General features: G+C 47.5%; 1 protein-coding gene across 1 annotated transcript; it reads right to left on the reverse strand.

The window, feature by feature from the left end:
* Window positions 1-10422: 10422 nt before the first annotated feature.
* NOXO1 (NADPH oxidase organizer 1) lies at window positions 10423-21785 on the reverse strand. The gene is made up of 8 exons (XM_063314938.1): window positions 21701-21785; window positions 19369-19449; window positions 19200-19275; window positions 18065-18245; window positions 14870-15063; window positions 12897-13004; window positions 11655-11772; window positions 10423-10652 (listed from the first exon to the last, which is right to left on the reverse strand). Exons 1-8 carry the CDS (start codon window positions 21764-21766, stop codon window positions 10544-10546), a joined length of 933 nt encoding a protein of 310 aa, XP_063171008.1. The 5' UTR covers window positions 21767-21785; the 3' UTR covers window positions 10423-10543.
* Between the last annotated feature and the right edge of the window lie 1454 nt (window positions 21786-23239).

Consider the following 23239-nt stretch of genomic DNA (forward strand, 5'->3'; position numbering starts at 1 on the left):
AAAGCAAGTGGTAGGTGTGCCTTAAAGATTAGCACACTGTTTTAAGTTAGCTTGTAATGTCCATCAGAGTGGAACAGAAGACTTTGATGTGTCAAAAATGAGGCCTCTGGATGAGGGCCTGTCAAACATGGGATTCTGCTCACTGTTTCTCTCCTATTAATCTGGTCTGTCTACCAGCCAGCTTAGCCTTTCCCAAAACTGCTGTCTTCCAGATAGGCTGTGTTTCCAACTCCCAGCATTCCAGGTAAATTCCCCGAAGGTACCGGGTGGGAGAGGGTGACCCTCAAGCAAATATAATTTCATCATGACTAGCTGCCAGGGTTTCAACCTGCTTGCCAGCCAGTCTCAGGAGAGTGTTGGTTGTGAAGTTGTGGCAATCAAGGCAATGGGTGTTGCACGTGATCAGAAAGAAGTGCTTCCTATCACAATTCAGAATATTTTGCAACTGTGCAAATGGACACAAGACATAAACATTAGAACTTTAAAAAAGGCTGATCCTTAATTGTGTACATATAGTAATGCCAGGACATCTGGGGACACCAAATTAAAGAGTTGGTTTAGGTCTTAGCCAGAAAGGTGTTTTCCCAAGGAAATAGGATAAGAAATTATCGCAACTGAGATATTGGGGAAATATTTGCACTGAATCATGAGGAAATCAGATGGCACAAATAAAACTCCTGAAATATATTGTCAATATTTTGTAATATTTTACTGACCTTGGAATAGACTTTTGACACTCCTTCCTTTACTCAACTAGGTCAAAGATGGTTCTCCATCAGCCTCAGCCAGTTACAACCAGAGGCCAGCTTTCTGAAGCGGAACTATAGTGAGATGGTTATGATAAAGGAAGGGGATCCCTGCCACCTTACATGAACTCCAGGATGCCCATACATTCCACACTGGCAGCTAGAACTAGACACACATGACCTTTCCAAACTCTCCAAAGAATCTGTGGGCAGAGGCATAAAAAGCTCGACCTCGGCTCCTGGTCATGACAGGGATGTGGCTCTTTGGTTTTCTGGGCAGCAGCACGCAAAGGGGTTGCCTTTGCTCTCTTCCAGGAGATACTCCCAGCTTCTGAATACAGCCCACAGGACTGACAGTTCCTGGCGATTGCCCATCCAGGTACTAACCGCGTCTGACTGGTTAGCCCCAAAGCATAGGCGTGGAGGTTAGCTGCTACCACCTGCTATAGAGTGGACAATTTTGGGGAAAGGAAAAATCCCCCCATCATTTCCTAAGGGCAGGCCTCTCCCCCGTGGTAGGGACAGACACATGCTCTTCTTTTTCTTAGCACTCGTCTCACACGTTGCAGGGTCTGCACTGCACTCACTTAGTTCTTATGGCAAAACTATCAGTGCGTGATGCAACAAAAGGTTTTGTTTCTCTGCTGGCTTTCCACAGCCAGAGGCTGATTTAGGCTGAGGAGCAGGGACTGGCCTAAGGACGCTTAGCTGGCTTCTGTGGCTGAGGGTGGACGAGAACCCAGGTCTCCCCACTCCCAGTTTAGCACCTGGCTAAGGCATGAATGAGAATCTGGGTTGCCCCACTTTTACCACTGGACCAGACTGGCTCTCAGTAGTCACAGAAGCATCAATGCCAAAAAAGGGCTCTGCTGGTGTCTTGATGTCTCCCCTTGGGACTGAAAGGCAGAGTGGAAGGGCTTCTGGCAAGAAATGGGCTGGACCTCACAAAGATTGGGAAGAATGTCTTGGGAAACCTCTTCCAAGGTCATCCGGAGGACTTGAAGCTAAATCCGGGGGGGGGGGCGGCAGGGGGAAGAGAGATTATTATCTTGAGCCACACCCAAACAAATAAAACTCCTTGAGCCACACCTGAAGACCAAAGGCAGCAAATCTTACAACAAGGAAGGGAGGGGGAAGGAGGACTTGGGAATACACCATGAGATGCAGCAGGGAAATGTAAAGGCAGCACTAAAGGGCTCAAGTGCCTGAACACCAAGGCATGGAGTATGGGGGACAAACAGGCAGTGTCCTAACAGTCAGGAACCATGCTGAGACGAGGAGTAGGTCTCTAGTGTTTATTACTGCTACACAAGACAGAATCCTAACAAACTGAAGAAGCGTGGGAAAAACCCAGACAGATAAACCCCAAAAGGTAAGGCGGGTCTGATCTGTGTCTCTTTGAATGGCCACCTAATTCCTCAGTACTACGCATGCATTTTCCCCGCTGGATAGAGGCCCCCTCCTGCTCGCCATCAGTATTCATGACAGGCAGAACCTGAAGTCCTAATACAGGAAGACAAATAGAATATTGTAGGCATAACTGAAACTTGGTGGGACAGATCTCATGATTGGAATAGAAGGATAGAATTTGTTCAAAAGAAAGAGACCTAACAAAGGAGGAGGTGGAGTTGTATTATATGTAAAGAATCAGTACCCTGTATGGAAATCCATGACCCCAAGAATGAGAGCCTTGATGAAAGTGTCTGGGTGAATATCACGGGGAAAAGACACAAAAAAGACATAGAGGTGCCACCCAACCAAGCAGAAAATGTAGATGAAGTATTCACAGGCCAGATGGCCAAGGTACCAAGAAACACCACTGTGGCAATGGGGGATTTCAGCTGTTCGGATGTCAACTGGGAATCCAACTGTGTGTCAAGTGGAGATCCATCTGGTTCTCAAAGTGCTTTGCAAAAAATGTCATTCAAAGGAGGGAACCAGAGGAGCAGCTGCTTTGGACTTAGCCCTTACTAACAGGGGAGACGTAGATGAAGAAGTGGAGGCAGCAGGGGCCTGGGAGAGAGTGGCCAGGTGACCCTCGGAGTCACCGGATTGCGAGCAGGGAGAGCTGAAGGTAGCCAGATCAAGCGAGTGGACCTCAACAAGCTAAGAGAAAAAGAAGGAAGGGTTCCCTGGATGGAAATCCTGAGGAGAAATAAACAGAAATGGGGAACGTGTGGGGGTCCCTGAGCCACATGGGTGAACTACCTGGAACACACTGACAGGTTTTGTGACACAGTCACTCAAACCAGTCCACCATTCCCATGAAAACTGCAGGCAAGCGCAACAGGCAAAGTGGTGGGCCTCCAGCACACACACCACATGGGAGGTTGTGGGGAGGTGTGATGGAATGGGAGGGCGACCTTGGAGAACAGAGGGAAGACATGCTGCCTAGGGAACGATCAGATAAAAGGAAAGAGAGGGTGAGAGAGGGTGATGGTCTAAAGAAGAAACTTAGGAAAGACCAGCCCTGAACACTCAAGCGATAAATAGGGAGGGCGGGAAATTTATACTTTCAGACTTGCAAGATTCTGTTAATGTGGCCTTACAATAAAGTAGAATTAGCTCACCCAGTCACATTCCCTATCTGGTTTACCTGGAAGGGCTGACATGAATCTTGCAAGTCTCAAAGTCCAAATCAAGGACTTTCGGAGCATGTTTGTGGTTTTCCCCAGCCTCCTTTGGTTTGATTTTTAAAAGTATTTCCACAAATCTTCTAGGCTCCCCTGAGTACATTGATTGAGTCTGTTGCTATGTACTTTTGGCTGCACTGTGAAAAAGTTAGTAGTAAGAGTGGATGTCTGATGATGAACTAATGGTTTAGTGACGGGGAAGCTCCGATTGTTGAACTCCAGTCTCCAACATCCCTCAGCATCGGCCATGCTGGTTGGGGCTGAGAGGGGCTGTAGGTTGGCAATGAATCTGAAGGCCCCCCTTGGCACACACCACAGTGGCCCAGGGAGTAAAGAGAGTTAAGATGGTGGGTGCAACCACACTATCAAAGGCCTTCTGTTTCTAGGTGCCCCCCCCATGGGTGCCCCTGCCCAGTCCATTCTCGAAAGCCTTCAATTTGCCATTTTTCCCATGATGTCTCCTATGTTTTGGAATAGTTGTGGACTGTATCTGAACATGACCAAGCCGGTTGTATTCCAGATACTAGCAATAATATGATTTGTTGTGGTGAAAACAGAAGGGAGTACTGTGTACGCCCCCTTTTGTTGTAAAAAAAAGTCCAATATAAATCAAGCAATCGATTGGAGGGAAGGGGTGACGGAATGTGTCTACGAAGGGGGAGGTGATGTGATGGGCGACAGTGATGCTGCTGGCTCTCAGGAAGGAGGAAGCATATTCCGAGGAGGGGGGCGAGACAAGGGAGAGCCCAGCCCAAGGCTGGACCGTGGGAAGAGGAAGAGGTTCAGAATAGCCACGCCCTGGAATCGCCCGGGGTATATCCACTAGCTTAGAGCAATACATTGTCTGCCTCCTGAAGAATCTGTATAACGACCAAGTAGCAACAGTAAGAACAGACCACGGAACAACGGACTGGTTTAAGATTGGGAAAGGAGTACGGCAGGGCTGTATACTCTCACCTTACCTATTCAACTTGTATGCAGAACACATCATGCGACAAGCTGGCCTTGAGGAATCCAAGGCTGGAGTTAAAATCGCTGGAAGAAACATTAACAATCCCAGATATGCAGATGATACCGCTTTGATGGCTGAAAGTGAAGAGGAACTGAGGAGCCTTATGATGAAGGTGAAAGAAGAAAGTGCAAAAGCTGGCTTGCAGCTAAACCTCAAAAAAACCAAGATTATGGCAACCAGCTTGATTGATAACTGGCAAATAGAGGGAGAAAATGTAGAAGCAGTGAAAGACTTTGTATTTCTAGGTGTGAAGATTACTGCAGATGCTGACTGCAGTCAGGAAATCAGAAGACGCTTCATCCTTGGGAGAAGAGCAATGACAAATCTCGATAAAATAGTTAAGAGCAGAGACATCACACTGACAACAAAGCTCCTCATAGTTAAAGCAATGGTGTTCCCTGTAGTAACATATGGCTGCGAGAGCTGGACCATAAGGAAGACTGAGCGAAGGAAGATCGATGCTTTTGAACTGTGGCATTGGAGGAAAATTCTGAGAGTGCCTTGGACTGCAAGAAGATCAAACCAGTCCATCCTCCAGGAAATAAAGCCAGACTGCTCACTTGAGGGAATGATATTAAAGGCCAAACTGAAATACTTTGGCCACATAATGAGAAGACAGGACACCCTGGAGAAGATGCTGATGCTAGGGAGAGTGGAAGGCAAAAGGAAGAGGGCAAGATGGATGGATGGAAGAGGGCAAGATGGATGGATGATATTCTAGAGGTGACGGACTCGTCCCTGGGGGAGCTGGGGGTGTTGACGACCGACAGGGGGCTCTGGCGTGGGCTGGTCCATGAAGTCACGAAGAGTCGGAGGCGACTAAACGAATAACAACAAAGAATGTTCAAACTATCGAACAGTGGCACTCATCTCACATGCCAGTAAGGTCATGCTCAAGGTCCTGCAAGGTAGACTTCAGCAATTCATGGAGCGAGAATTGCCAGATGTACAAGCTGGGTTTAGAAAAGGCAGAGGAACTAGGGAGCAAATTGCCAATATCCGCTGGATAATGGAAAAAGCCAGGGAGTTTCAGAAAAACATCAATTTCTGTTTGATTGACTATTCTAAAGCCTTTGACTGTGTGGACCATAACAAATTGTGGCAAGTTCTTAGTGGTATGGGGATACCAAGTCATCTTCTCTGCCTCCTGAAGAATCTGTATAACGACCAAGTAGCAACAGTAAGAACAGACCACGGAACAATGGACTGGTTTAAGATTGGGAAAGGAGTACGGCAGGGCTGTATACTCTCACCCTACCTATTCAACTTGTACGCAGAACTAAACCTCAAAAAAACCAAGATTATGGCAACCAGCTTGATTGATAACTGGCAAATAGGGAGGAAAATTCTGAGAGTGCCTTGGACTGCAAGAAGATCAAACCAGTCCATCCTCCAGGAAATAAACTGCTCACTTGAGGGAATGATATTAAAGGCAAAACTGAAATACTTTGGCCACATAATGAGAAGACAGGACACCCTGGAGAAGATGATGATGCTGGGGAGAGTGGAGGGCAAAAGGAAGAGGGGCCGCCCAAGGGCAAGGTGGATGGATGATATTCTAGAGGTGACGGACTCGTCCCTGGGGGAGCTGGGGGTGTTGACGACCGACAGGAAGCTCTGGCGTGGGCTGGTCCATGAAGTCACGAAGAGTCGGAAGCGGCTAAACGAATAAACAACAAACAGAGCAATACAGGTTGCGTCTGGCGAGATTCTGTCTATACCGTGTAAGCAAATAAAGAACTGAACTTTGGCTGGGTTGCCTCCATGTCGTTCTTGGGCTGGGCCTGACAGAAGGCCTTTCAAGCCACCAGACTTGTTTGGTGCCATTTTTCTCCATCTTCACAGTTGATTTGGGGAGAGGAAAAGGCATTTCTGGGTGTGAAATGTGTTTGCTGAGCGATATTTCTCTTCCAAGAGGAGAATTGCTCTGCTCAGCCCTGTGTCCCTGTATTGCAGCCTAGTCTTCAGGGCACCACCCCTGGCTTTGCCACTGGGCCCCCACGGACACTCAAGCAGTGGGTTTAGTTCCAAGCCCAAACAACTGCCTTGGTCTCAAGGGATTTGTCAGGTTATGGAGAGAGGAACCCCATGCGAATGTCTACTTGTCTGGCAACTGTAGCATTACAGTACGCCAGTCGCGTGTGACATGTGTTCCCTCCATGGACATGGGCTAAAGACCCCAGGCCTTTCAAACTGCACCCTGGACACCGATGGCGCTTCTTGCCCATCCTCTCGACTGGAGAATCAAGTGCAATCACGCCATTCAGTGATTTCCAGCATATGCTGGCGGTGAGTTCTCACAAGGAGGTTTCCGGGACCACAGGAAGCAAGTGAAGAGTGGGAAGCTGCCCCTTCCTGCCCTGAACGAAGGACCGGGCTGCGAAGGGCAACCGGCATCTTGTCCTCCCTCTCGGAAGACTTTGGGAAGAGGCGATGCCAAGTTGCTGCCAGCAGGAAACTGCAGTGGGTGTCCGGCCCAGAGGCAGGCTGCCACTAAGGAGGGCGGGCAGAGCAGCCACTGCTTCCAGATGGCACCACGAGAAGGCAGGGCGATCCTTGGAGTCAGGAAATGGCGCGGGAGGCTTTCGAGGGTGCAAGTAACTGGGTGCGTTTTTGCCACGCCTCCCCTCAAAGGACGCAGGGCAGCAGCAGCCACGCCCCTTGCAGGGACTCCCTGAGACGGGTACTGCTGCTGGCCCCGGTGAGCCTTGCCAAGCGGGTCTGAACTGCGTGCGGGCGCCTTCTCTCTCCAGCTGCCCTGCTTGAAGGGCTCCGGGGGGGGGGGGGGGGGCAGGCTGGCAGGAGCGACTCCTCTGCCACGTGCAGCGAAGCATCTGCTCCGGCGCCTCCTGCGGCGCTTGGCAAGAGCGGGCGCCGACCTCGGGGGCCCAAGGGGCTGGGGGAGGCGGGCCGGCAGCTGGCCCCTCCTCTCCCGCGGCTGCCGCCGCCGCCGCCGCTAAGAGACCTGCCTGCCAGCGCGGGGCCCCAGAGCCTCCTCTCCCGCCCGAGCCAGAAGGATGGGCAGCAGCAGGTTCCCCTTGGAGGTGAAGACCCTGGGCTTGCTGAAGCATGGCAGGCAGCAGGTAGCTGAGGCCCGGGCTCTGCCGCGTGGCCCCCTGGCGATCTGCAGGGCGGTCTTGGGAAGCGCGGGCTTCGGGGGTCGGCTTGGGTACTAATTTCCATTTTTTCACCTGAATTGTTTTAAAGTAACAACCACATCACTGAATATGTTTATTTGGATGATGTTATAATGATTTTAATGTATTTTAATGATGGTTTTGATTAATGTTAATTGCCACAGGCTGGGGTTATACATGCAAATTTGGGGGGGGTGCCTTCGAGTGATTGTTGATTCTTGACAACTGCCTGGATAAGTCCCTGCAGTTTTCTTGGCTCTTTCTTCAGTGGCTTGCCATTGCCTCCTTCTCAGGGCTGAGAGGGAGTGACTGGCCCAGGGTCACCCAGCCGGCTTTCCTGCCTCAGGTGGGACTAGAACTTGCAGTCTCCCGGTTTCTAGCCCTTAACCACTAGACTAAATTATACATGCAATAAATACCATGAACTCATTTGGAAACGCTGTAATTCAGACTGTTGCTTTAGTTTGGCGAAAGGTTCTAATTAAGATCCTGCATGGAGCTGGGGGTTGGATTTGACAGCCTCTGGAATTCTTCTAGCTCTACAGTTCTAGAATTCTGTGCTGTATAGAATGCAAATGTTTGCATTTTGCTTTCTTGTAGTTCCTCACCTCGAGGGGCTTATACAAGCAGAAAGGTGGGAAATGACTTGAATCACAAACACACACACACAGACACACACACACACGGAGGAGGAGTATAGCCTGCAAATGCTGGAAAACTTTTGCTTTAGAATTTTGAGTTTGCTGTTTTAGCTACCTGCCCATCTCATCTGGGATGTTTTCTACGTGTATTATGATGAAATATGCAAAGACCTAGAGTTAGAAAATCAAAGAGGAAGAACACGATCAGCATTTCTCAAGCTAAAAGAGCTGAAGAGAAAATTCAAGCCCCGAGTTGCTATCCTTAAAGATTCTATGGGCAATGACGCGGGTAGATGGAAGGACTATACAGAATCACTGTATAAAAAAGAGTTAGTCGATGTTCAGCCATTTAAGGAGGTAGAGTTTGATCAAGAACCAACAGTACTGAAGGAAGAAGTTCAAGCTGCACTGAAGGCACTGGCGAAAAACAAGGCTCCGGGAACCGATGGATTGCCAATGGAGATATTTCAACAATCAGATGCAGCAGTGGAAGCCCTTACTCTTCTACGTCAAGAAGTTTGGAAGACAACAACCTGGCCAACTGACTGGAAGAGATCTGTATTCGTACCCATTCCAAAGAAAGGAGATCAAACAGAATGTGGAAATTATTGAACAATTTCATTGATTTCACATGCTAGCAAAATTTTGCTGAAAATAATTCAACAACATTTGCAGCCTTACATCAACAGAGAACTACCAGAAGTCCAAGCTGGATTTAGAAGAGGATGTGGTACGAGAGATATCACTGCTGATGTCAGATGGATCTTGGCTGAATGTAAAGAATATTGGAAAGATGTTTACCTCTGTTTCATTGATTATGCAAAGGCGTTTGACTGTGTGGACCATAACAAGTTATGGTTAATATTACAAAGAATGAGAATTCCAGAGCACTTAATTGTACTCATGTGGAACCTGTACACGGATCAAGAGGCAGTCGTTAGAACAGAAAACGGTGATACCGAGTGGTTCAAAATTGGAAAAGGTGTGCAGCAAGGCTGTATACTTTCACCCTACTTATTCAATGTGTACGCTGAACAAATAATTCGAGAAGCAGGAATGTATGAACAATGGGGTATCAGAATTGGTAGAAGACTCATTAACAACCTGCGATATGCAGATGATACAACTTTGCTTGCTGGAAGTGAAGAAGACTTGAAGTACTTGCTGATGAAGATCAAAGATTGTAGTCAGCAATACAGACTACACCTGAATGTGGTGAAGAAGATGAAGATACTTACATATGGACCAGTAAACAATGTCACAATGAAGAAGAAATTAAAGTCGTCAACAATTTCAGTCTACTCAGATCAACAATCAATGCCAAGGGAATTAGTAATCAAGAAATCAAACTACGTATCATGCTGGGAAAATCTGCCATCAAAGACCTATCTAAAGTTTTCAGAAGCAAAGATGTCAGTTTGAAAACAAAGGTGCGTCTGACTCATGCCATGGTCTTCTCGATTGCCACATAGCCTGTGAAAGCTGGACATTAAAAAAGGAAGATAGAAGAATTGATGCATTTGAATTGTGATCTTGGTGAAGATTATTGAAAATACCGTGGACTGCCAGAAGAACAAACAAATCAGTTTTAGAAGAAACACCACCAGAATGTTCCCTAGCGGCGAAGATAACTCATACTTTGGGCACATCGTCAGGAAAGACCGATCGCTTGAAAAGGACATCATGCTTGGTAAAGTCGAGGGCCAGCGGAAAAAAGGAAGGCCTTCAATGTGATGGATTGATACGGTTACCGCACCAATGGATGCAAACATCGGAACAGTCAGGCTTTGGCGCAAGGCCGAACAGCATTTCATTCTGTTATACGGGGGGTCGCCATGAGTCGTAAATGACTCAACGGCAACTAACAACAACAACAACAACACCCCTTATGGATACAAGGGAGAGCAGGCAGGGATGCTGGGCTGCTCCAGAGATCTCTGCATAGCCCTTCTGGTTATGCTGCTGCATTTCTGGAGGATTTCATGAGGGGAGGGACGCGGGGGCACCGTAGGGCCCCCAGGCATGGGCCCCATACCAGAGGAGGGAAGCGAATGAAATGGGTCCCTAGAAGGCTCCTCTTCAAAGCCCAAATGGTTTTGCTGCTTCCTTAAGGAGGGGCTTCCTGGGTTCCCAGAAGTCTGGTGGAAGGTCTCTGGGAAGACAGTATTGCTCTCAGGGTCTGAGGGGCTGCAGAATCCTTGGTCACTCACGTTCCCTGAGCTGCTGGACCAACCTTCTGTCTCAGAAGTTGAACTGGAACCTCCTGTGGTGGCAACTGTATTCAGAGAACGAATCCCTTTGCCTTCGAGTGAGCCCGTGTCTTTGCTTTGCATCGTCTTCCGGTTCAGATAAACCTGGTTCCCCTTTTGCTGGGCTACGACATTCTTGCTGCTGAGACCAGGGGCTTCAGTGAGGTTTGGCAGGGAGCTGCACAAGGAGTGAGAGGTGAGACCCAGGAATTTGCTATGGGGGTTTCTGTACGGCTGGAGAAACATGGCGGGAATGTAGCCTGTGGTTCCATCGTACCTAGAAAGCCAAAATGGGGAGGGGCAGGAGAGAGAACCGCCAGCTCAGTTGCAAGGTCAGACTGGTCTGCTTGATCACACTCAGAGCCTAAACTCCTTTTTCTGGTTTGAGTCAGCAATTGCATCTAAGTCTGTTGCTTCTTAACAGGAGCAAAAATGTATATATGCTGTGGGGGTGAGGACTTCTCCCCCAATCTCTTCCAATAAAAGCTGATTTCTTCTGTAATAGGAGTTATGCCAATGTCCTAATATTATCTCTGTTGCAGAATTTCTACTTTTTGGAAAGAATTTCTGCATATGAATTTTTGAAGAAATTTTGAACTCTCCTTTAGCTCTAGAGATATTTGGATGCTGTTCCTCAAAGAGGAGACAGCAAGAAAGAGGACGACTCACAGCCATTGTTGGAGACTCGTTCCAGTGGGCCATAACTCCCGTCATTCCTCAACACAAATTATGCTGCTGAGGCTGAGGCTGAGGGTTCATCAACCCGTGGAGGATCTTAGGTGGCCTTTCCCTGCTAGGCTCTACTAGGTTTTCCTCCCTGACTGCAAGGCTGAACTGTTTTCAGTCTTCCAGTATCCCATGCTTCACTGATTGTCCTCAAAATCCACAGAGCAACACAGCACTCATAGGATCTCTGGAGAAGTTATGCCCAAAGGCATATGTCTAGTCATTTCATTGCTTCTGATACAGCGAACTGTAGCTCCTGAAAGCTGATCCCTTTTAATGACATTTGCTAATCTGAAAAGGTGCTACCAGACTCCTCCTGATGTTTGCTTAAGAGATCCCAAGACTTCGTCTGCTGATCTTTCAAGGTAGCAAGTGTAATATTCAGTATTTTTTTATCAGGCTTTTCAACAACCAGTAGACACTGGGTGGTGGTCTGTCTGCAGAAATTGACCAGTGTTCCATTACTGTGCCCAAACTGAGTCCCTCCCCCCCACCAACCTGCTGGCTTACCAAACAAGCCACCAGCCGTTGTCTGATTTCTCAAGCACTTCTACCACAATCCCAGTCTTGATGGAGAGTTCATCTGGTTCCTTGGCTCTGTAAGCTTGGGTGACATAATACAGCATCCCTGGAAGGAGAAGGAGACAAATATGTAAGCCAGCTCTTTCTTTTGTCACAGCACAAAAGAATACTATAGCTGTGCCTAAAGATGCATTTGAATCGTTACATGCAGAAGGCATCCAGATTCCACCTCCACTGTCTCTGAGTTAAGGATCATAACCATAGAGCTAAAGTCTTCCAGCTTAGCTGTGAGTGTGAGTTCAAAGAAGCCACTCTCTATCTTATTGCACAGCAGCTGCACAGGTTCCCATCCAGCTTCAAAACAATGGAAATTCCTTTGGGAAAGAGCTCTAACTAAGGAAACAGCTTCTAGTTACAGGTAGTCCTCACTTAACAACCACTCATTTAGCAATGATTTGGACTTACGACAGTGCTGAAAAAACCGACTTATGACCGGTTCACACACTTACAGCCATTGCAGCATCTCAACATTCATGTAATCACAATTTAGGCGTTGGCAATCAGTTCGCATTTATGACTGTCGCAGCATCCCATGGTCACTTGATCACCATTTTCAACCTTCCTGGTCAGCTGGCAAACAAAATCAATGGGAAACTGCGTGATTCACTTAACAACCACATGGTTCATTTAACACCGTGGTGAGTTGCTTAACAACTGCCACAAAAAAGGTCAAAAAATCAGGTCAGAGTCGCTTAATGACTGCTTTGCTTAGCAACCAAAATTCCGGTCTCAGTTGTGGTTGTCAAGCGAGGAGTACCTGTAATGCCAGGATAGGCAGTTTGATATTTTGAGAACATGTCACTCTGCTATCACAAAAAGGGGTGGCGTTCTTTTCACAAAATAGCTGTCAGAAACTGTCCAGCTCGTCATTGAGTCTATTTTGATTGTAATATTGTAAAAATGCCTGTGGCTCATGTGGGCTTTGCCTGCCAACATAATATTCCTTTTTTTAAAAGAAAAAAGACTCTAAAACAGATGGATGAGTCTGCAGGCATCCTGGGGCCAGCAAAACCACCATGCCAGTTCCTGACCTGAAGACCTGGCTGTGAAGGGGACTGACTTAGCAACCTTCTGGAGCAGAGAGAATTGGTTGGACCTGCAGTATAGAATGCTGTTTCTTTATGTCTGTATCTACAAGAAAGCGTTAGGAGGCCCTCGGGCGGGATTCACCGTCCTCGTTGTTTTCCTCCTCCGCATCAGACACTTCTTTGCTGTCCTCTAGGTACGGAGCTGGGAACCAGGCTATTTGCTTCCGGTTGTTTTCCACCAGCCACCACCCTGAGACAAAAGAGCACGGAGGGATCAAGAAACGGGCCTGTTGCTCTGCTCCCCAGCATTCCTTGGGTGAAAAGACAGGAATGGAGGAACTGCAGATTTGTAAAAATGTCCTGTTCCCACCAAAGGCACTTGGCCTCCTTAAATAGCCATAATTTGGACCTTCAAAGCAGGTTGAGGGGAAACGTGTACTGACACAGCCTGGTTAATGGTCAGCTAGGATTGAATCCAGACCCCTCCTGGAATTCCCTGGGCTTCAACAAGCCATTCCCTTCCATTTGCATTGAGGTGCTTCAAAAGTCTCCCTTCAGTCGAACTGGATTACTGGTGGCTTTGTGAACTCGGATGGGAGACCACCAAAATGGCAGGGCCAAAACACTTCTCTATTGTTGCCAGGGAAACAACCCAGAGGTGGCATGAAGCCATCAGGAGCCCGATTCAAATTAAAGGAGGCTTTTTTAATACCTCACTGAAGATGGAAGGGAGTGGTTTGCTGAAGCCCAGGTAGTTCTGAGAAAGGATTGGCATTCCAGCCCATACCGTCTCCCTGCCCATCCATGCCACTTGATAGACAAACCCTCCTGGAAAAGCTCTTCCCTGCAGTAAATCTGAATGGTTTTGAAATCCTTACAGCTTTTTTGCAAGGTAGGAGCGCGCAGGATGGAAAATTTCTGGCTTATCTAAGAACACTGCAGAAGCAGGCTTGGATCAAGGATATTGTTCTTATTTATTTATTTATTTAACAAATTTATATGGCCACCCAACTCACACACAGTGACTCCAGGCGGCTTACAAAATTAAAATCCACAATATAAAAACACGTCAACCTCCCACCCGCCATGGTGGCTACAATACAATCAAATCAACCACTTGATTGGCTCCGTCTCAGTTTGGGGTCCCCAGGCCCACTGCCAGAACGTCTTCAGGGCCTTTCGGAAAAGCATCAAGGTGGGGCCAATCTAATCTCCAGGGGAACAATGTTCCACAGGGAGCCACCATGGAGAATGCCCTTTTTCTTGGTCCAACTAGATGTACCTCCCTAACTGAAGGGACCCGTAATATGCCCTGCCTCCCCGCTCTGGTGGGCCAGGTGGATGAGACTGGGAAGAGGCAGTCCTTCAAATAACCTGGCCCCAAGCCATGGAGGGCTTTAAAGGGGGCCACCAGCCAATTTTCTGCAGATGCAATTTGTGCAGAGAAGAATTTCCACTTCGCTGCACGAATCACAAGGTAGGCTTTAATAGCAGCTCTTACCCATGTTCAGTCTAGTTCGTTCTTCATTTTCCGCCAGTGATGCTCTAGACATCTCTTAATCCATTCCATCCCTCTTAGTTCCTCTGTATACAATGGGGCATGATGAGGTCCACAGGTTGAGAGAGGTCGCTCTGGCACAGTCCTATCTCAAGCCTCCATCACCCTCCTATTCCAGGCGGCGACTAGGGTCTCAGCAGGACCATGCAGCAGATCCTCAGTTATAAACCCCCAGCTCCCTCTGGAACCCATCAGGGTCCGTCAGTCGCTGGGGCGGACTGTTCTAATAGGTCCAGCCTCTCTGCGGAAGGGTGTGGCCCTCGAGAAGCTCATAGCCACCATGCTGTGACCTGACCATGACAAGGGGACCAAAGATAGGCCTACCAATTCCAGATCACAAAGGCACCGCTCTGACAGGAACGCCAAATCGAGTGTGTGACCGCTATTTCTAGTCGGGCCCTGGATGACCTGGGACAGGCCCGTGCCCGTGTGGGATTATAGGACATACTGTTGTGCAAACCTGGCCAATTCAATTCAATGAACCATGGTTTAAGAATGCCCTCAGATGCCCACATGCAACCAGGCCACGGCATCAGGTGCGTTTTTGTGCTCCATACCCGTCCTGTCCTTCATCAGCACTTCAAGCTTTTCTGCCGCGGTGGCTTCAAAGGGCTTGTTCTGGGTGTCTTTAGTTCTGAAGGGTGCAACACACTGGTAAATCTGGGAGACGACCGGCTGTGTGATGGTCAGGCTGGATATCCTGGGTGCCTCTTTCTTCCTCTCTCCCATTTCAGAAGGCAAAATAATGATGCTGCAGGATGAAAATCATGAAATTCAAATGGATGCTGCAACAGCAGTTTTTCTGAGTATTCCTAAAGTGGCAGCTTGTTACAGCAGTCCCAGGGCTGGCTGGGTGCTCAGTGCTGTTGCATTCATGGGGAGTTTGCTTTTTAAGCAACATTCAACAAACCCCCAAAGGCTCCAGTTTCACTCAGTGGCACATGGCTTGCTGAACCACATTTTATCCTCACAGATGGTGCAAAGCCAACCCAGTTAGTCAGTTAGGGTCCTGTGTGTCATGCGAACCACATAAATTGGTTGAGTAAACTACAGATTGATTTACAATTTAACTAAAATGTGTCATTTAAGTACATAAGATGGGCAGCTATATCAATTATCTAAACAAATAAATCTGAGTAAATAAATTACATCCACAGCTGAACAGATTATTCATTAGCATGTTAATATTTCAACTGATGAAAGGAAAACTTTTATAGTATTGTGCACAGAATAATAAAATGATAAAATATGAGTGTTGTATTGTCAGCAGTAAAATGGTAGAGTTGGCTTCCGACCCAACCCAGTGTTGGACTCCTATCATCCCCAGATACCATGCCAGTTGGGGATAATGGGTCAAAATCCAAGATCTTTTGAAGGCACCAGATTGGAAAAGACTGCTCTGATCCATTTTGTTTCTGCTAACCTATGCTTTTTTTTAAGACAGTAATGAAATCATACTGAAATCAGTTTAAACTGTTTCAAAGTTGTTTCAGTTATACTTTATGGAATTAATAGCAGCTATTATTTACAGTAGCAAGTCCACATGCAGAGGCAGTCCATCAGAGTACAGTGTGCTGGGGGTTGGAATTAAAGGGACATCCATGCCTTCAGGCCTGACTTGAGGGTGTGCCAATGACACTTGGCTTCAACACCCATGAACGGAGCACTAGAAGAAACTCTGGACTGATAAAACAACTCTTTCGGCCTTCTGAGGCCAATTTATGAAGGTGCAAGCTGTGGCCTAAAGCTATTGTGTTGTGTGTTTTCTTAATATCACAAACAATGCCCTGCATTTATATCTTGTTGGCTTTTGTTTTCCCCTGCAGGCTGGACTTGAAGCATTTTGAAGCAGGCTGGCAGAAATCCAGGAACTTCTTCCAATACGTTATTGTAGAAAGTTATGAAGCCAATTTGGAAGAATTCCAGTGATTGTTGTGTATGGAAAGCAAGTCCTCTTTAGAGTGAAATCAAAGTTCATACTTCTGAGTCTCTTCCTCCCACACAACACACAACACAAGGTGCTGGTTGGCAGGAGAGTCAGTTTCCATCGGTCTCTTATTCTGGCAATGGCCAGATCTGAAATCAGGTTGTTTTCCTCTGATGAAATAAACACTAACTTTCATATATCTAGCCTTTCCTTTGAAACAGCTTATATGAGAGTTTCCCCTCCTGTTAGCTGCATGTTAATAACCTGATAGGTAGGATTGAAAGCAGGTGCCTGACCCACCGGCACTCATAAATTCTGTGGTTGGAGGGACTCAGGGCTGGTTCTCCTGGTCCTTCTCCAGCACTCTCTGTGTTACCAAAATTGATGGTTTTATTAAACGCTTCCGTTTCATCACCCACTCTGAAACAAAACATAGTTAACTTGGCTAGTATGGTGATTCCAAATAAGAACCAGAAACACTTGGCATGCTCTCTAAAAATAGCTGAGTTTATATATCACATTATGCTAACTTGGTTTGTTTTTTACTTAGTACTTTGCAAATCTCGGGTATGGGTGTAGTGGCAACACATACAAGACCATTGTATTTCAAGGAGTTTAAGTGACATATTTTGATTTTCTCCTTCACAAGAAGTTTATTATTTTGAGTATACTAATGTTTAGCTGGCTTGTTTTTTATTTCTGTTTAAAATGGAGAGAAGAGAAAACCCCAAGATTGTTTTTGTTAAGCACTAGCTTATCGGTACAGCTTCCCAGGCTCTTGGATGATGTCATAAACAGATGCTCCAGACTCTGGGAACTCTTCAGGCAAGGTCGGATCCTGCGGCCTCAGTAACATGGAAACAGGGTCACCAGGTTTTAGGGCCAGACTTTGATAAAACCTTTAGGATTGCCTTTTGAGTTTGGGAGCTTCCTGAGTGCTGGATGCTATGGATATTAAGCCATCCTGGGGTATCTCTGCTGTCTTTATTAAGGGGCTCTTGACAGCCTATGGGAGATGGGGTATCAGCTTGCTTGGTATGTTATGATTTTTCTTTATGTTATGCTGTTCATGCTTCTGTTTAATTTGCCTAAACTGTGTTTCGGTTTAAATCTATTTGCTTAAGTTAATAATGAAGGTTAAACTCTCTTTATCCACTGGTGTGCTTATTGTCTCTGGATCTAAAAGAATCACTTGTCTGGGCACCTGATCATTGCTTGGACACTTGGCAGAACAATGGGTTAGTGTTGTAGATGAAACACATGCTTAGGACAAATTATTATATCCCACCTTTTTTTGAACAACTCCATGTGGTGTGCATAATGCTCTGACCTCCTCTTTTCCCCACAGCAACACCCCGTGAGGTGGCTTGGGCTGAGACAGAGGGACTGGCTCAAGTCACCCGGCCGTCCTCCATGCCTAAGGGAGACCTAGAACTCACCCTCTCCTGGTGTTGAGGTGGCACCGCTCCACCAAACTGGCCCTGATGTCTGGCTTAGCCAAGAAGCCCTAGAAATCAGTTCCACCATGAACAGGGAAATCCTCACCTGAGGCCTCACCAGAGACAGCTTCTTTCCTCCCCAGCACCCTCATATTATCATCTCCTGAAATTGTCTGGCAGGCCTGAGTCAAAATATATGTCAAATAACATAGCAGAAGAAAGGCATGCTGAAGATGAAAGCAGGAACATAGTTTGAACCATGGCTTGCCTCTAGTTCTACCTTCTAAGAATTCAAGCCACAACATGATTTGATGTTTGAACTGAGCCTTCTAAAATGTGCATGTTTTTTTCTTGCTCTTCAGGAAAACCCCCTTTCTTAAATATACCTGTTTTCTGGAAAGGAAGGCTCCAGATCCTGGCTCTGGGCTTCAAGAAACTTAATCACATCTTCTCCTTGGGAGATTTTGGCTTGAGTCTTCAACAACTCCTGGCAATAAACCTCCAGCAGCCTCAGACTCTCCATGCACCTGCTCAACTTCTGATTCTTCCTCAGCATTGCATTTGCATCTGTGAAGGGGAAAAGGGGGAAAAACTTTAAGGAGTTCAACTCCTTGGCATGGTTCCATGCAACCTGTGTTTTTTCCAGCACTGCAATTTATGTGGGGTGTAATGTCTTGCTCTAAAAGAGCCCAGGGGTGTAGAATTCTGCAGAGGGCCCAAGTAGGAGGTGGAAAAGCACAAATAGGCCTTTTCACTATGACCTTAAAGGGTATCAATGCTGCAAACCCATTCCTTTGGAGCAGGGGGGGAAATGAGGCTAAATTATATATTACATTTGACCAATATTTGCGCAAACCTTTCTTCTTGTGACTGAACAAAGAACAGGGATCCAGGATTAAAAGAAGCTGTTTTTAATTTGTGTTTCTTCTGAGCCTATGACAGCACCTCTGTTGTCACCTGGGGCAAACGGAGCCTGTACTTTTAGTCCTGGGAGTGGACGGTTGAAGAATTATAAGCCTTATGAAACTAATTAACTCCTTAAGTCCTCTCCAAAACCAAGCTGATTATTTTTTTCTGTGAGAGAATCATAGGCAAAACTTCTGCAAAACTTAAAGCACTCATTTTCCCCCTTACCCTCCCAACTCTCCCCCAAAGCCCATAACACTTGGCCCTACCCACATCATCAGCTACCCCAACACATTCTGTGGCCATCAGAGGCCATGTTGTTGTTGCACTCCCCACCCCCACCCCCATTTACTTCCCTCTGCATGAAGCCATAATGTACTTCAGTTTACATGAAGGCACTACTGTATGTTTGGTTTGTAAAGGGTGGCTGATGATTTAGCATCTCTGTCATCAGGACTGGAATTGCAATCTTATTAGGTCACAGGTGTCCAGCCTTTAATTGCATAACTCCGTAAATCTTTCTGATGTTGATGGGAGCAGCAAGGATGGTAAACAGAAACTTTCACCAATCTAATTAAAGCTAAATCCAATTAAAGCCTGTTCTTCCCCTTTTACCTCGAAATCTTGGGAGAGTCCGATCGGATTTTTTCAATAAACCACTCTCAATGGGGAATTTTCTCTTCAGTCCTTTCTGAAAAGAAGAATGAGAAATGAGCTGATGCTGTTCGGGCAGCTCTGTGGGGAAGAGACAGCATAACTGTCCCTGAGCTCAACCCAAACTTACGTGGAGGGTCTTAAATTCTTCAAATGTCCTGTAAATGAGAACCTGATTTTGGTCAGACCAGGTCACAGAAAGCAGGCAGGTCTGAAAAAGAAGGAACAGAATCCATGCCTTAATCTGTTTAATTCATAAAATGCTCTATTTCTAGCACAAGTGGGGCTCAAGCCAGCTATCAAGAAATACCAAAATAAAAAGAATACAATGGTAATCAGAACACGTAAGCAACTCAGCTCTACAGTGGAGACCAGTTTCAGCCTCTGAAGTTAAGGAAAGGGGCGTGACGGGGGCATTTGTCAGAGATTGAGAGAGTGGAAGTCCAACGCATATAAAGGATGCCACCTTGCCAAGGCTGGGTTAGCACTACAGTATAGCCCAAACTGCCATTCAGATGCTAAGATGGAAACTGGCTAGCAAACAATTACCCCTGTATGTTAATTCGCAGTCTGGAAAGCTCGGACTGCAATCACGGCCATGCCTGTCCCACCATGAAGTTCCCCAGAGTCATGACAGACAGTAGCTGGCATTTGAGCAGTTGTATAAGAAAGACATTTGTCTGCGCACATGTCCCAAGGGAACGGACAATGCCATCCCAGTGGAAGGAAAGGGGTCAGAGCAAGAATGACCTGAAGGCTGGGTCAACCTGACTTTATTTGGGAGCACAACAGCCCACCAGTCCAAGCTGGACACGGGCTTCTGGCAAGCCCACCCCAGTTCCTAGGGGATTTCAGAACTAGGGGCTTAGTTTTCCAAAATGAAGGGACCTTGGGGATAATGACTTCTACACATAGCTAGATGAGATGGTTGTTGTTGTTAGTTGCCATCGAGTCATTTACGACTCATGGCAACCCCCTGTATAACAGAACGAAATGCTGTTCGGCCGTGCACCAAACGCCTCACTGTTCCGATGTTTGCATCCATTGTTGCGGTGATTGTATCAATCCATCGCACTGAAGGACTTCCTCTTTTCCGCTGACCCTTGATTTTACCAAGCATGATGTCCTTTTCAATCTATCCTATCTTCCTTGTTTAATGTCCAGCTTTCACAGCATATGTGGCAATTGAGAAGACCATGGCATGAACACGGATCTCTTCCAGTCAGTTGGCCAGGTTGTTGTCTTCCAAACTTCTTGACGTAGAAGAGTAAGGGCTTCCACTGCTGCATCTGATTGTTGAAATATCTCCATTGGCAATCCATCGGTTCCCGGAGCCTTGTTTTTCGCCAGTGCCTTCAGTGCAGCTTGAACTTCTTCCTTCAGTACTGTTGGTTCTTGATCAAACTCTACCTCCTTAAATGGCTGAACATCGACTAACTCTTTTTTATACAGTGATTCTGTATAGTCCTTCCATCTACCCGCGTCATTGCCCATAGAATCTTTAAGGATAGCAACTCGGGGCTTGAATTTTCTCTTCAGCTCTTTTAGCTTGAGAAATGCTGATCGTGTTCTTCCTCTTTGATTTTCTAACTCTAGGTCTTTGCATATTTCATCATAATACACGTAGAAAACATCCCAGATGAGATGGGCAGGTAGCTAAAACAGCAAACTCAAAATTCTAAAGCAAAAGTTTTCCAGCATTTGCAGGCTATACTCCTCCTCCGTGTGTGTGTGTGTCTGTGTGTGTGTGTTTGTGATTCAAGTCATTTCCCACCTTTCTGCTTGTATAAGCCCCTCGAGGTGAGGAACTACAAGAAAGCAAAATGCAAACATTTGCATTCTATACAGCACAGAATTCTAGAACTGTAGAGCTAGAAGAATTCCAGAGGCTGTCAAATCCAACCCCCAGCTCCATGCAGGATCTTAATTAGAACCTTTCGCCAAACTAAAGCAACAGTCTGAATTACAGCGTTTCCAAATGAGTTCATGGTATTTATTGCATGTATAATTTAGTCTAGTGGTTAAGGGCTAGAAACCGGGAGACTGCAAGTTCTAGTCCCACCTGAGGCAGGAAAGCCGGCTGGGTGACCCTGGGCCAGTCACTCCCTCTCAGCCCTGAGAAGGAGGCAATGGCAAGCCACTGAAGAAAGAGCCAAGAAAACTGCAGGGACTTATCCAGGCAGTTGTCAAGAATCAACAATCACTCGAAGGCACCCCCCCCAAATTTGCATGTATAACCCCAGCCTGTGGCAATTAACATTAATCAAAACCATCATTAAAATACATTAAAATCATTATAACATCATCCAAATAAACATATTCAGTGATGTGGTTGTTACTTTAAAACAATTCAGGTGAAAAAATGGAAATTAGTACCCAAGCCGACCCCCGAAGCCCGCGCTTCCCAAGACCGCCCTGCAGATCGCCAGGGGGCCACGCGGCAGAGCCCGGGCCTCAGCTACCTGCTGCCTGCCATGCTTCAGCAAGCCCAGGGTCTTCACCTCCAAGGGGAACCTGCTGCTGCCCATCCTTCTGGCTCGGGCGGGAGAGGAGGCTCTGGGGCCCCGCGCTGGCAGGCAGGTCTCTTAGCGGCGGCGGCGGCGGCAGCCGCGGGAGAGGAGGGGCCAGCTGCCGGCCCGCCTCCCCCAGCCCCTTGGGCCCCCGAGGTCGGCGCCCGCTCTTGCCAAGCGCCGCAGGAGGCGCCGGAGCGGATGCTTCGCTGCACGTGGCAGAGGAGTCGCTCCTGCCAGCCTGCCCCCCCCCCCCGGAGCCCTTCAAGCAGGGCAGCTGGAGAGAGAAGGCGCCCGCACGCAGTTCAGACCCGCTTGGCAAGGCTCACCGGGGCCAGCAGCAGTACCCGTCTCAGGGAGTCCCTGCAAGGGGCGTGGCTGCTGCTGCCCTGCGTCCTTTGAGGGGAGGCGTGGCAAAAACGCACCCAGTTACTTGCACCCTCGAAAGCCTCCCGCGCCATTTCCTGACTCCAAGGATCGCCCTGCCTTCTCGTGGTGCCATCTGGAAGCAGTGGCTGCTCTGCCCGCCCTCCTTAGTGGCAGCCTGCCTCTGGGCCGGACACCCACTGCAGTTTCCTGCTGGCAGCAACTTGGCATCGCCTCTTCCCAAAGTCTTCCGAGAGGGAGGACAAGATGCCGGTTGCCCTTCGCAGCCCGGTCCTTCGTTCAGGGCAGGAAGGGGCAGCTTCCCACTCTTCACTTGCTTCCTGTGGTCCCGGAAACCTCCTTGTGAGAACTCACCGCCAGCATATGCTGGAAATCACTGAATGGCGTGATTGCACTTGATTCTCCAGTCGAGAGGATGGGCAAGAAGCGCCATCGGTGTCCAGGGTGCAGTTTGAAAGGCCTGGGGTCTTTAGCCCATGTCCATGGAGGGAACACATGTCACACGCGACTGGCGTACTGTAATGCTACAGTTGCCAGACAAGTAGACATTCGCATGGGGTTCCTCTCTCCATAACCTGACAAATCCCTTGAGACCAAGGCAGTTGTTTGGGCTTGGAACTAAACCCACTGCTTGAGTGTCCGTGGGGGCCCAGTGGCAAAGCCAGGGGTGGTGCTCTGAAGACTAGGCTGCAATACAGGGACACGGGGCTGAGCAGAGCAATTCTCCTCTTGGAAGAGAAATATCGCTCAGCAAACACATTTCACACCCAGAAATGCCTTTTCCTCTCCCCAAATCAACTGTGAAGATGGAGAAAAATGGCACCAAACAAGTCTGGTGGCTTGAAAGGCCTTCTGTCAGGCCCAGCCCAAGAACGACATGGAGGCAACCCAGCCAAAGTTCAGTTCTTTATTTGCTTACACGGTATAGACAGAATCTCGCCAGACGCAACCTGTATTGCTCTGTTTGTTGTTTATTCGTTTAGCCGCTTCCGACTCTTCGTGACTTCATGGACCAGCCCACGCCAGAGCTTCCTGTCGGTCGTCAACACCCCCAGCTCCCCCAGGGACGAGTCCGTCACCTCTAGAATATCATCCATCCACCTT

The sequence above is a fragment of the Candoia aspera genome, chromosome 14, assembly GCF_035149785.1.
Source record: "Candoia aspera isolate rCanAsp1 chromosome 14, rCanAsp1.hap2, whole genome shotgun sequence".
NCBI lineage: Eukaryota > Metazoa > Chordata > Lepidosauria > Squamata > Boidae > Candoia > Candoia aspera.